The sequence below is a fragment of the Echinops telfairi genome, unplaced genomic scaffold, assembly GCF_000313985.2.
Source record: "Echinops telfairi isolate 266 unplaced genomic scaffold, ASM31398v2 ScPeMD7_7467;HRSCAF=8505_1, whole genome shotgun sequence".
Lineage (NCBI taxonomy): Eukaryota > Metazoa > Chordata > Mammalia > Afrosoricida > Tenrecidae > Echinops > Echinops telfairi.
The window spans coordinates 15,763,222-15,777,307 of NW_022111368.1; the positions used below are offsets into that span (position 1 = coordinate 15,763,222).

General features: G+C 38.5%; 1 protein-coding gene across 3 annotated transcripts in view; it reads right to left on the reverse strand.

The window, feature by feature from the left end:
- Positions 1-475: 475 nt before the first annotated feature.
- LOC101650029 (sulfotransferase 1C1) overlaps positions 476-14,086 on the reverse strand; it is a 39,600-nt gene continuing 25,989 nt past the window's right edge. For all 3 annotated transcript variants that reach the window (XM_004704323.2, XM_045283906.1, XM_045283905.1), the window contains exons 3-8: positions 13,014-13,142; positions 6,375-6,472; positions 5,654-5,780; positions 4,090-4,184; positions 1,905-2,085; positions 476-1,744 (exon numbers count right to left, since the gene is read on the reverse strand). In XM_004704323.2, coding sequence (XP_004704380.1) covers positions 1,632-1,744; positions 1,905-2,085; positions 4,090-4,184; positions 5,654-5,780; positions 6,375-6,472; positions 13,014-13,142 — 743 coding nt within the window. In that variant the 3' untranslated portion in view covers positions 476-1,631. The remainder of the gene's footprint in view (positions 1,745-1,904; positions 2,086-4,089; positions 4,185-5,653; positions 5,781-6,374; positions 6,473-13,013; positions 13,143-14,086) is intronic.

A 14,086-nucleotide genomic window follows, 5' to 3' on the forward strand; every position in this document is an offset into this window, starting at 1 on the left:
TTTATTTGAAGTATGCCATCAATTCCACTTCAAGTAGTACTTATAAGGACAGAGCAGAGCTCTGTAAGAGAAAAATCCAGAAAAACTTTCTGTGACTCTAATTTATAAAGAATAGACTGAAATTGTTCTTTGCAATTAAAGTATAAAGAAGTTTACAATTTGTAAAAGCAGATAGGCACATTTGCCTAATTGTAAACTCCAAAAACATTACCTCCTATGTGCCCGGTCCATATTGTATCTACAGGGGAATTGCTGAGTGCTTGCTATCTAAATTTTAAGTAGCTCCTGGATCAGTAGTGGGGTTTAAAATCTTCATGGAAAAAAGGAATGCAAAGAGAATGTGATTTTTCCACAACATTTTTGAAGTCAATTGAAGGCATTTGATGTGGGTGTTTCCTGATTAAAACAATGTATTTACTTTTTAAGCCGATGACTCATTTTGTAACATCTTTCCTCAGTAATCTACTAGTCAGCATAAATATTTTACCAGTTTATTTTCCACATGTTTAGTGATTTGCATGCTCATTTTAGAGTGGAAAGGTAGAGGAATGGGGCTGAACTTGTTTCTGGGAGAAGTCGATAATTTTCTATAGTATATAAATTAGTCCACACGAAGCCATTGCTCCTACAAAAAGTACCTTCCTACTGTTGCACCGCCTGATACCTTGCTTTCTTCTATTCACCCATTCAACGCAAGGGTCTGGCCATTGCATAGCTCATGTGAATGATGACTAATCATTTCTCAAGCTAAGTTTTCATGAAAAGGATAAGAAGCAGGAAATGATTATTTGTGTAACTGACCAGCTTGGCAATCCTGGTAGTTGCGCTAGGAGCCCTTTGTAAAAAGAAACATGGGAAGTGATTTTTCTCAAGAGTTGTGCCATTCGTTTTTCTTAACATGCGTGGGATGCAGTATATTTTATCTCTCCATCTCTTGAACTAACTTAAGGCTATTTTTCTAAGTAAGCAGTCTATCTGAAAAAAAAAAATTTCACGCTGCTTTTCAATCTTGTCTTGGTTACCGATGTGAGTGACGTTTGTTCGTCTTTATAAACAAGATACCTGGGCTTTTCTCTTTGGTCTGGAGACAATCTCCAGCTTGACTCCACGTCAGTCACTCCCTCACTACTTGCTGCCGCTCTCAGGTCGCCCTCTGAAGAAACCCACAACCTGACCCGTCAAAGAACCGGGCAAGGCTGCCTCTCTCAGGGCTGGACCACCGAAGGTGAGCAAAATGCTTTACCCTTCCACCTTCTCCCCAGGGCTCGCTTCTCAGCCTTGTTGCTTCCCTTGTACCCTTTCTCTTATGTTGAAGGCTACTCCTATTTTATTTATCTTCTTAATGAACTTTGCCTCTGGGTGTTTGTAATGGAGTTAAATCCTGTGTAGATTTTGCCTTAGTATATATAGGTGAGTATGTGATCATATATTAGGTATCTAGGTGAGTGATCACCGAACTTAATTTCCAGCTTACTACTCTGGCGTTGATTATATTATGGTGAACTATTGCTGTGGTGGCTAAACATCTCCAGGAACTGTAGAAAAACTTGGGATTGAAGAAAGAGTGTAGTTGCTTTATCGTATGATGCAGAGGGCTAAACTACAGTCCAGGATTGACTCCGGAATTGCTCTCAGATCTCTGTGCGGAAGGTCAAGGTGCTTCCTGACATTTTCTTCTTGTAGTCCTTGTCAAATTCTTCATTCTGGGCAACAGTAAAATGGTTCTTCCAGTCTCCCGGCATCCCTGAAACAAGGCAACATCTTAGTGACTTGCACAGAAGGTTGGAAAGAAGAAGCAAGAACATGTCAGGAATAAAACATATAACAGAGTGTGGAAGCATTCTGGGAAATCGAAGGTGACTGTAGATTTTAATGGGCGGGCACAGGTGAGCATGTCTTACTACCTTTCCGCATAAAGGGCGAGATGGAGTGGTCCATGATACTGGTGGGCAGAGTGGTATAGTTGGCCATTGGGTTTTGCTTCATTATATCAAAGGAAGTATGATAGAGAATTTTATTCAGAATTTCTTCTGATATTTCTTTCTCTAGGAATTTCAGTATCTTCTGAATTTCCCTCTTTGGGTCCTGTAGGTGGGAGAGTTAGACAAACAAATAGTGCGATTTTGCATTCGGCAGGATAGCTATCTTTCAGATAAACAATATTTGTAAAGGAGTGACTTAAGGCATCAAGTTCACTAAAGTCAACAATATTTCTCAACGAACTACTATGTCCAAAACACTGTTACAAATCCTGCAGAAATGAAAAGATGAGGGCAATCTATACCTTCTAGAAGTTTACATTGCAGTGGGAGAATCAACTATAAACATAGCTAACTACAAATAGAGGAAATAGAGCAGTGGCTTTTAATTATGTTTTTTCATGAAGTTTTGGGAGCTCTCCTCATATTACAATACCTGGCCAAGAAAGGATACCTGCCCCCTACAGAAGTGCCACGAGATTTGAGGGAAGAGAAGGAAGTATATCAGGTTGGAGGAGATGCAAGATGAAAGAGGGAACATGTAGATGGTGAAACACAACATAATTATCTCTACTATTTGGACTAAAAGTAGTGGCAAAATGGCCTCTTTTTGAAAAATAGAAAGCAAATCAGAGTAATGAATAAAAGACAGCTGATGCCAGGGGCTTAAGTGGAGAGCAAATGTTTTGAGAATGATGAGGGCAATGCATGTACAAATATGTTTTACACAATTGATGTATGTATGGATTATGATAAGAGTTGCATGAGCCACTAAAAAAATTATTAAAAAAGAAAAAAAAAGACAGCTCAACTGATACACGTATTTGAGCCCTTGTTTCCTGATTATTCTAAAACTCTCAAACGGGTCACATGATCAAAGAGATGCTCCAAGAGAAGGAGGTATAGTTTCTTTCTTTCTTTTTTTAATTAATAAATCATTTTACTGGGGGATTTTACATATATCATAACAATCCATGCATCCATTATATCAAGTGGGCATGTACATATGTTGCCATCAACATTTCCAAAACAATTCCTTCTATCCATTGGTATCAGCTCCTCTTTTTTCCCCTCCCTGCCTTCCCCTCCCACCCTTGACCATTTATAAATTATTTTTGTTTTCATATTTTACACCTTCCTCTGTCTCGCTTCACCCATGTTTCTGTTGCTTGTCCCCCTGGGACAGGGGATGGGGGAGTGGGGTGCTATACATTGATCATTGGGATCCATTCTCCCTTTCTCCCACTTCTCCCCCTACCTTCCCCGGCCTACACTCATGTTATAGCTACTCTCATTATTAGATCTGAGGGGCTTATTTGTCCTGGAATCCGTGTGTGGAGAGTTCTTATCTGTGCCAGTGTATATGCTCCTCTAGCTGGATTTCTAAGGTACAACTGGGGTCATGAGAGTGAGGGGAGGAGGCATTAAAGAACCAGAGGAATGTTGTGGGTTTTGTCAGTGCTCTACTGCACCTTAGCTGGCTTTTCAATTTCTTAAACAATATTTTAGAGTATATCTCAGCCACGGAGTAGTTTTGTGCTATTAGAACACTTATCCATTGCACCATGAAAGTGAATTTATGATGCTATTCCGCTCACACTGAGTTGAAATACAGAAGCCCATCCACTGATGTAATGGATTAATCTTGGTAATATGTAATATAGGTTGAGCTTCGATGTGCGCTATGAATTTGGATTGTAGAAAGGGGACAACACACCAATGCATTTTCACGCATCACCTGACAAATGTTTACAATATAACCTTATGAGATAGATATTATACTCCTTTTGAAGGTGAAGAATTTTTGGCTTATACCTGTTGGGCCCAAAGTTTGATTCAAAAATGTCAGGATCCCAAAGGGCATTATAAAACATGTCCTTTACAATGAGGGGATTTTATGATGAAGAGTTTCCTGGTACTTGCACAGTGAATTAACAAACATTAGAAGACTGAAAATACGAATAAAACCAGGGCTGGAAAGGAGTCTCAGAGAAAGAGGACTGGCACTAGTGTCTCCTCTGCAGGAAAGTCCACCTGGCCAGCGTTCTGAAGGGGCCATGCTGCATCAGAGGAGGGAGGAAGTCTCGATGGAGCCCCGACTGATCCTCACCTCCTTCATGTCCTCATAGAAGAGGTAGAGAATGCGGTGTTTGTCTTTTGCATCCCACCATCCCTTTACATGGTCGTACCAGGAGCCCCACAGCACTGAGGGAAGCAAAGAGAGGGGTGGTCACTGTCAACCTGATGCTCATATGACACAAAGAAAAATGCACATTTCAAAATATATGCAGGAAAATGGACATATAATAAATATAACCAGAAGACAAAGACCACAGGCAGAATACTTACTTTTAGAAGAAAGGGGATTTTGACATCTAGGGTAGATGATAAAGCATCGTTCTAGGTTCCTGGGTTTATATTTTCACCCTTGAGTGCACGTCTTCACGAGTGATGTGGCCACAATGTGACCCGGGCTCATAATCTTTATCTTCTTTGTATTACTGAATAAAACCCGATGCCATGGCATCCATGCCAACTCAGAGTGGCCCTAGAGGCCAGAGAAAAACTTCCCCTATGGGGTTCTGAGACCGTAACTCATCGAGGGAGCTGAAAGCCCGGTATTTCTCTCAATGAGCAGCTGGTGGCTTTAAACTAGCAACCTTGCGCGTCGCAGCCCAACTCATAACCACCGAATGGTGCAATAAACATTATTTCCTGATGGAATGGTGATCAGATATTCAGGAACCATCACCCTCTGCGACTTTAAATGTGAGGAGGCAGGGCAGACTAGAGAGTCTTTGTTGGCCCTGCCAAGTGCACTCTAGAGCTTGCTCTGCACCTTGTAAGGTTGATTTGTATGGACTGCATGCATAGAGACCGTTACCTTAAGGTTCATAATTAGTCCCTGACAGTAAGCAGCACCGGAAGGAGGAGGAAAACTTTTACCCCTCTCGGTTGACTCGGGAGCCCTAGTGGAGTAGTGGTTTCGCATTGGGCTCTTAACTGCAAGTCCAGACATTTGAAACCACCAGCCACTCAGAGAGAGAAAGATGGGACTTTCTACTCCCATAAAGAGTTACAGTCTCAGAAACTCACAGGTGCAATTCTACCCTGTCCTATAGCGTCCCTATGAGTCAGCACCGACTCAATGGCAGTGAGTTGGGTTTTGTTTTTACTTGCTTGCTCAAGATGCCTAGCCATTTCCCTCAACCAAAGAATCAACTCCATCTTGAGCAGTGGGTTTCAACCTTCCTAATGCCGTGACCCTTTCATACAGCTCTGCATGTTGTGGTGACCACCCAACCATAAAATTATTTTTGTTGCTACTTCATAACTGTAATTTTGCTACTGTTATGAATTGTTCGACCCCCAGAGGGGTCGTGACCCACAGGTTGAGAACTGCTGATCTAGAGGCTTTTCCCCTGCCTCTAGGTGATGATGACACCTGGTGTTATTAGCTTGAATATTGCACAATCCTTAATAGTTTCCATAAAAATCTATCAGTTTTGTCAATAATATCTTAATTAAACTCCCTTCAAATGACCCAGAATACGTGTGCCTCCCATTTCCTCCCCAGGTCTTAATTGGTTGAATGGATCTTTCAGTAAAAACCTCCCTTCTGTTGTTTGTCGATGAATGAGTGAGGAAACGTGAACTCCCATTATTTTCTTTACCTTTTCCTTCTTTGAATGTCTCAATATACTCCTCCCAAGTTCCGGGGTCAGGCACCATTTTATTCATTCTGGAGAAATGGTAGTAGGACACCAGACAATCCTTAGCATTTCTAGCCACATAGATAATCTGAAATGAACCATGAAGGGCAGTGGGAGCATAGAGAAAATAAACGACAGAAAAATAAAAACTGTTTAATGTAGAGAATCATGTGATTAGATGGTTTCATAGTAGATTTAGATTATCCCTGATGAATATTTGGATGTGCATTTTCTATGTTCAAGGTGACCATATGTTCCAATTTTCCCAAAGTTTTAATATGTATCTATGATGTTAGCATAATTACTAAGAACACCCCCTTTTTTGCTCTTAAAAGTATCTTAGTTTGGATGATCACTATAATTAACCCTAACTGTTGTATTCCAGGAAGTTAAAGAAGTTACCCCTGGTAATTTTAAGTATGTGAAAGGCGGGTACTCTTTGACTTTTATTTAGCATGAAATCTAACCGGATGATAGGAAAGAAGAGCTAAAGCAGTTAACGGTCTAGTCTCAGTTTAACAGGATAAATTGCTACTCATAGACGAGCTTCACTCCTGCTTTTAATTTACTGAGATTGGAGGCCCCCCTAAGGACTGTATTAGCCCACCCTGGGAGTTATTTGCCATGAATGTGTCCTTTGACACACTGGTCACCATGGGGTTTGATGACTGGCTCTCTTTACCTTTGAGTGTTCTTCCCAGAAGGAAGGGGGCAGCAGCTGCGCTGGCAGGTGAGTTTTAAGAGTTCTGGGAGAAGGCATTTTGTTAGCCAGATCCAGACCTGGGGAACAAGGTCACACCATTAGCTGCATCATTTTATCAACTACATGGGTTGATTCTCATTGAACTACCAAACATTTGGTATAGATAAGTCAAAAAGTGGCTTTTTGATGAAAAGAATAGTTTTTGATGCTTATGCTTTCTTTCTCGGGACACATTGACTTTGTCTGTTAAAGAAAAATTCTTTGAAGACAATTCCAAACTACGGAGGCAACATAATCACCCTGTTGGTATGCGACGAATGAGTGTCTGTGCGGTGAGAGAAAGATGCTTTAGGAAGTCTGAGCTTGATGAAAAGCATGACTTCGACAAGCCTTGGATATTTTCTCTTTGGATTTTTCTACTCCTGTGATGAAGAAGTGAAGGAAGAAAGCTGGAGACTGAGGATAATCTCTCGTTAAAGGAAGGAAGCAATTAAGCTGGCTGTACAGCTCCAACATCTTTGCGTCTCCCTTCCTGCCCTCAAGTCAAGTCTGATCCATAACAACCCCATGGAACAGAACAGAACTGCCCCTGTGGGTTTCCCAGGCTATACGTTTTCATGGGTGCAGAGCGCTTCTTCTTTCTCCTGAGGAGCATCTGGGAGGTTCAAACTGTGGAGCTTGTGGTTAGCAACTCAACTTGTAACACACCTCGTCACCTTTATCTCTATGTAGAGAACTTTAGTTTTATACAGGCCGTAATCACCACCAGTCTTATATGAACATGGTCTTCTTTACGAGTATATGTCTTCAGAAGAAACAAAAAGAATCATATGTTGGTCAAAGTAATTCCCAAAGTTAGTTTGAGAGCCAGAATCAGAAGCTGGTTTGTCTGTGGGTGTAGACAACCGTAGAGGAGAAGCTTCACAGACATTGTGAAAATCAGTAGAGAGACAAAGAGAACATGGATAAAGCATAAACATTACTATGGGGAATAGAAAGTTCAACACTGAATGCTAAAATGCTGAGTAGGAGATGGGACTTCTGCATATACCACACTAACTGATGAGAAAAGGCTCACACGTAAACCCTAAATGCCTGTCTTAGCGAAACGCCGTCTCCGAGAGGACAACAGGTACATAGAGGAGATGTTGCACTCAATGAAGGTCTTAAGAAGGATACGATGAAAAAGACACAATCAAAGAAATGAACAAAAAGAGCGCATGACAATTCTTCTCCACAAAATAAAAAGATCACCCTAAAACAGAATGGAGCAGAGTGCAGAGTTGACAAAAAAGTGTAGTTTCAAAGTAGAAATTCTGTGCATGAAATGAAAGTTGTTGTTGCTCAGTGTTGTTGAGTCTGCTGTGATGCACAGCAATCCTGTGTGCCATCGAAGGAAACAGTGCTGGTCCTGTGCTAGCCTCACAATGGTTCTTATGTCTGAGCCTACCATTGCAGTCCTTGAGGACCTTCTTCTTTTTGCTGCCCCTCCACTCTACCGAGCATGATGGCCTATTCCAGTTACTGGTTTCTTCTGATAATATTGCCCAAAGTAGGTGAGTTGAAGTCTTGCCATCGTTGCCACTAAGAGCACCTTGGTTATATTTCTTTCAAGACACATCTGCTTGTTCTTTTGGCAGTCCACAGTATTTTCAGTATTCTTTTCCAGGACCACAATTCGAATGCATCAATTCTTCTTTAGTCTTCTTTATTCAATGTCTAGCTTTCGTGTGCCCATGAGGTGATTGGATAGAGTATAGGCTTTCACAGTACTGTGTAATTATCCTTTTGATTTCATTAAGGTCCGTTGTAATGTCCCCTGTTTCATCCCTCATCCTTGCAATTGTTTGTTCCTTCCTTTCTTTGGTTAGGTTTGCCAGTGGTCTATCAGTTCTGTTAATTCTTTCAAAGAACCAACTTTTAGCTGCATTAATTTTCCCCATAGTTTTCTTGTTTTCTCTCTCCTGTATCTCAGCTCTGATTTTTATTATAGCTATCCTCTTGCTATTAGTAGGATTGTTTCGTTGACTCTGCTCTAATTGGTGTAAGCTTTTTGAGGGGGTGATTGGATACACACAGAAAAAAAGAGATATCTTATGATATAAACTAAACTGCTATTAACAAATCAGAAAAGCTAAGCAGAAGCACTTAATCCAGTGATGATTATCCTCTTTGCACTCTGAAAGAGAAATCTGGGAAGCTGTAGTAAATTTTAACAAACAATAAACCAAATGAGTATCAACTTCTTATATAAAATCAAATGTGATTGAGTATATGAAATAAAACTTAAATCATAAAATGGAAAGAAATGGACAGAAACGAGAAAGAAATGAAAATATTTGAATGAACTCAAGAGGGAGAAGCAAAAGACAAAATGAAAACGGAATATAGGATGCAGGAGGAACAAAAAGTTTAAACTAAAACTCAGTCTAGGACATTGAACAAAAGCAAGAAAATAACTGTGAGAATGACAATGAGATAAATGGAGAATGTGGTTAATACAAAAGGAATGTAAAGGAGACTCAATATCGGTATAAGTGGAATTCCTGAGAAGAATTACAAAGCACAATGTACTATAACTCATGTTTAAGTCTATAATCTGAAAGCAAAGCAAATCAAAATGACTTTCTGAGAATAAACAAAACTCGAATTTTAACCATGTGATCCCAGTATGAGTTGACCTGTAATAGTTAAATTTGTATCAGATCTTAAAAAGATTAGATTTTAATGATAAAGAAAAAATAATCCTCAGGGTCTCTTGGCAAAGAAGATGGGATGCCTCACAAAGTCAAGAGAATTAAGACTGACATTAGATTTTTAAATAGCATATAAAAGGACAACAATTAGGAAAATAATTGCTAAGAAATAAAGTTAAAAGCCACAATACACTAATAAAAATGTAATAATCACGAATATCTATATAACAAATAACAGAATAATTACTTACATAAAACAAAAACTAACATAGAGACTAGTGGAAGTGAAAACATTAACAGGAGTTTTAGTAAAGTCAAGTACAAAAAAGATATAAGATTTAAATAACATATAATATGGTAGATATTTTGGATAATAGAGACTATATCTTTTCACTTGCATATGGAAAATTCACAAAAAAAGATCATATATTAGGATGTCAGTAGGGTTCATAACATTGAGTACCATAAAAATGGAACATTACAAACAACATTCTCTAATCCCTATGAAATACAAGTAGATACTAACTTTTATGGTAAAATTATGTACATTCTGTAAATGGATAAGGAAACATGATGTATCAAACACACACTCATTTTAACAATGATCATGATAATCATGAAAATTATCAACCTAAACAAAAGCAAAATGGAGGGAAAATAAATGAATTAAATTAATTCCCCAATTTAAAAGTTTTCAACAAAACCCAGTCCTCACTTGTGGTGTTAATAATTTTTACTGACTTTTGGTAAATGAAACCCAGGATTGATGAGTCTATAGGGACAGGAAATGGAACAAGGATATGGGGGTGGGGTGCCGGGGGTGGGGTGGGGAGGTAAAAGGGAGACGATTTCAAGGAGACCAGGAAAGAAAGCTATGTTGAGAAACTGATTATGGAAGCAATCATACAATTCTGTTTGACGAGATTGAACTACAGAATGATATGATATATGTATTAAGCCCCAAGTAACAACAAATTAAAAGAAAGAATAAAAACGTCATAGATACAGAAATGGGTTTTGGGCTCACACTAAATCCTACCTATAATTTAGTTAGTTCTTACATCATGACGCTGCTTGATACCTGCTCTCAGGACGAAAACACAGAAGACAATGGGTGCTATAGAAAAATGTGGGAAAAAATATAGATGGTGCCCGGCTAGCAAACAAAATAGCACCTGGTGTCTTAAAGGCTTGCTTCCAAACAAGCAGCTTGTTTCCAAACATCTCATCTAAGTGAGATGTCAATTAAATCCACATGGAAGAAGCACACTATCATCAGTCAGTGAAGGATGGTAAACTATATAATCCAAAGTCCAAGGAGGGACTTATATCAGAGCCTAAATGGTGAGAATTTGGTGTACAGAAGGCTATGGTTGACAGTAAGAGCACAAGATGTCATTTGTGGGACTACATAGGAAATAAGTCTCAGGAGGACTGCCTCTATCTACAATTGAGGGATGGGAGGAAAGTGGTTACTAAACAGAAAGCATTGGAGAGTTGAGTATAGAAGATCAAAGGCATAAATCTGACTTGAACAGTTAAAACTTTGTCAGTACATCCCCCCTACGATGCAAGCTGGACTTGATCTGGTTTCCAAAAATTTCTGTAGTTCTGTTTTGTTTGGTTTTTGTTTGCTCATATCAGAGTGTGTTATATGTTTTCCTGTTTTTCAGTATATGAAACCCAGGATTGATGAGCCTGTAGAGACAGCAAGGAGAACGAGGGTTTCACAGGGAAGAGGGTACAGTGGTGAAGGTGGGGAGTGAAGGGGAGACGATGTCAAGGAGTCCATGCAGAAAAAGAATGTTTGGAAACCGACTGTGGTAGCAATTGTACAGTTCTGCTTGATGTGATTGAACTATGGAATGGTATATGTCTTAAAGTAAATAAACAAATAAACCAACCACTCTAGCCAAATTTTCTCAGCCTGGTAAAGAGCATCTACAGGAAACCCACAGCTAACATTTTACTTCCTAAGATCAAGAATAAGGTAAGAGTTTCTATTCTTATGACTTCTGTTCAACATTGCATTAGAAATCCTAGGCAATGCAATATGAAAAGTAGAAGACATAAATGTTACCAGATTAGAAAGGAAAAAGCACAGTTTCTTTGTTCACACAAGATACAGTTGTCTATGTAAGAAATCTGAAGGAATCTTAAAAATAAAAAGCTACTAGAATAAAAACCCAGATGGTTAATACAAAGTAAAAATATAAAAATCAGTTGTTTTCATATATATAAGCATATATAATTAGAAAATAAAATCTAAAATATATTTGTAATAGCATAAAAGCAAACACTTATAATAAAGTTTTATAAAATATACACAAGATCTATGAAATATTATTGAAAAACTGTAAGACCCACATAATTGGAGAGATAAACTGTTTTCATGGTTCTGAAAACTCATTATCTTAATTTTTAGGAGACCTATCCACAGACAGATCAATTTAATCCAAATCAAAATATCAGAGGCTTTGATCTCTTTTGTCACTGATAATGTCATTCTAAATATTCTAAAGAATAGAATTCAACACATAGAAGTTAAGACAACTTTTTGAAAGAATAACAAATTTGGAGGACTTATATTACCTGATTTAAAAAGTGATTATGAAGCTACAATAATCAAAATAGTGTAATATTGGCAAAAAAGACATATGCATATATGGTTGAAGAGAAATGAAGAGAACCCAAACATATTAGCCATATATCATGTATAATATATGATTTGCAGCAGTTACAATGGGAGAAAATATAATTTTTTCAACAAACGATGCTAGATTAATACATTACTAATATTTATTGTTGGTTTTTATGTGTCTTCAAGTTGATTCTGACCCATGGTGACCTATAAAAGAAGAGAACTGCCCCGTCAGGTTTCCTATGCTATAAAAAACTCTTATTTTCCAGGAAATCATCACCAGATTATTTCTCCTGTGGCTCCAATGGTGCATTCCAACCCTTGACAGCTGAGCGCTTAGTCATTGCCTACTGGACCCCCTCCTGCATATTTCCTCACTGCCACTGCATTTGAGCCCATCCCAACTCATAGTGAGCCTGCAGGATAGAGTCGAATTTCCCCTTTTGTTTTCTGGGCTTGTAAATGTTGAAGAGAGCCGAGAGCCTCATCCTTATCATGTGGAGCTGCTTGTGAGTTTGAAATGATGACCTTGGGGTTAGCAGTCCACTAGGACACCAGAATTCCTTAATACAAGCTTGGTATTATTGTTTTGTACGTGAAAAAAAATTACGCTTGGTGAGATTGGATAATTTGCTTAAATTCACCCAGATAAGAATCCAAAAACGTATCTGAATGTGGACTGTCTGTTTTCAAAGTCTATGCCTCTTTCTCCCCAGGGTTATCTCCTATTGCAAAATGGTTGTTTATTTTTATTTAATATACAAACATGTGTCATTTGTTTCTAACTTGATTGCAAATTTTCCAAGGGTGCTGCCTATCTTATATTTCTTACTATCTTTGATGTGAAGTCTAATATTTGGTGATTATCATGATACTGTATGTATGTAATTTAGCTTGGGTTTCTGGTATATAGGTTATATATAAATTATATTTGAGGCTAACATAATGACATGGGAATTTGGTTCTCAATTACTGGATACTGCAAGTCCTCTATTTCCCCTGGACAACTTATCCATAGTGTCTTTAAGCTCCATTCAATGGCACGGAACATGCTATCTGAGGCTACTGGATCATATTATACAGGGAAGGATTTTGAAGGCTTCCCCCCCACCCCGCCCCCCAGGATGAGTAGGTATTGTGGCCTGAACTTCTTTCACATTTCTACCCAATTTTCTTTGGAAATATTTTCAGAGGGCTGATTGTGCAAATAATTTTTCTCTTAGATGCACACAGCCCCTAAATAGTGATTTCAACCTCATTGGTCTTAGCTGGGAAACTTACCTGAGTTGAGAGGAGGGGGTAGAGTCCACTCAATGAAAGGATGCCGATCAAAGGTGTTAGCCCGCTGGCACTTCTGCACATCCCCATCATTTTGGATCATGTCCACAATCTCCTGTGTCCAAGTTGTGCCTGGAAACATTAGTAATTTTTAACTGTACATAGTAACTTATAATTTGATTGTTTCATTAATTATTCATTTATTATGCTAAATTGACACTTGTGGAGTGTTGAACAAACGCAGCTCACCTGTCACCTCTTCTGTGGACCTAGCTATGACACCTGGAATGAACAGTGTCTCTGTTCTGAGCACCATTTATTCTCTGTACTCATTGTCACTTTCTGTTTACACACAAGGGGCTTGAACAATTTTGTGAAAAATTACATTATCTTTCAACTTAAATTTCCACAAACTTTTTCATACCCCCTTGTATTTGCCAGAGAGTTCAGTGAAGGTAAAATTTTTGTACTTTTAAATAATTTTTTTTATCTCAAGCATCTACCAAAGGGATTTATACATAATAAATGTAGCTTGATCCAATGAACATGGAATTGGATGAATGTGGGGAGATACAAAAATGAGTTAGCCACAGTCCATGCCTTAACAAATTTAGAATTTTTTTAGTGAGTTATAACGTATGGTAGAGATTTCTTCTTGCCCAGGTATTATCTATTCTTCTCTTCTTCCTCAAAGTAGTTTCAATCTTTACTGGGCATACGGTTTCTTGGCTCAACTGTTGTGTTTTTCAGCTTTTTGGGTAGCTAGATGTAGCCAGGCCCCAAGTCTGGGAATTTAAAAGAAGTAATCTCTAAAGGAACGGTGTTTGATCTGTGCCTTCCTTTTTTTAAAAAAAATCTCATTGATGTTTGGAATGTGGATACCATGGCTAGAGGTATACAAGTCATCTGGGACTGTAAATACTAGCCGCACATCGGAAGATGATGGAGAAGAAAGTGAGAAGGAACCAAAGTTTTTTGATGACCATTGAAGTCTCCATTTTAGCTCTGGATGACCAACCTATAGACATCTTGGCTTCTTTTTGTGAATACTTAGGGTTTTCTGATAATTGATGTTA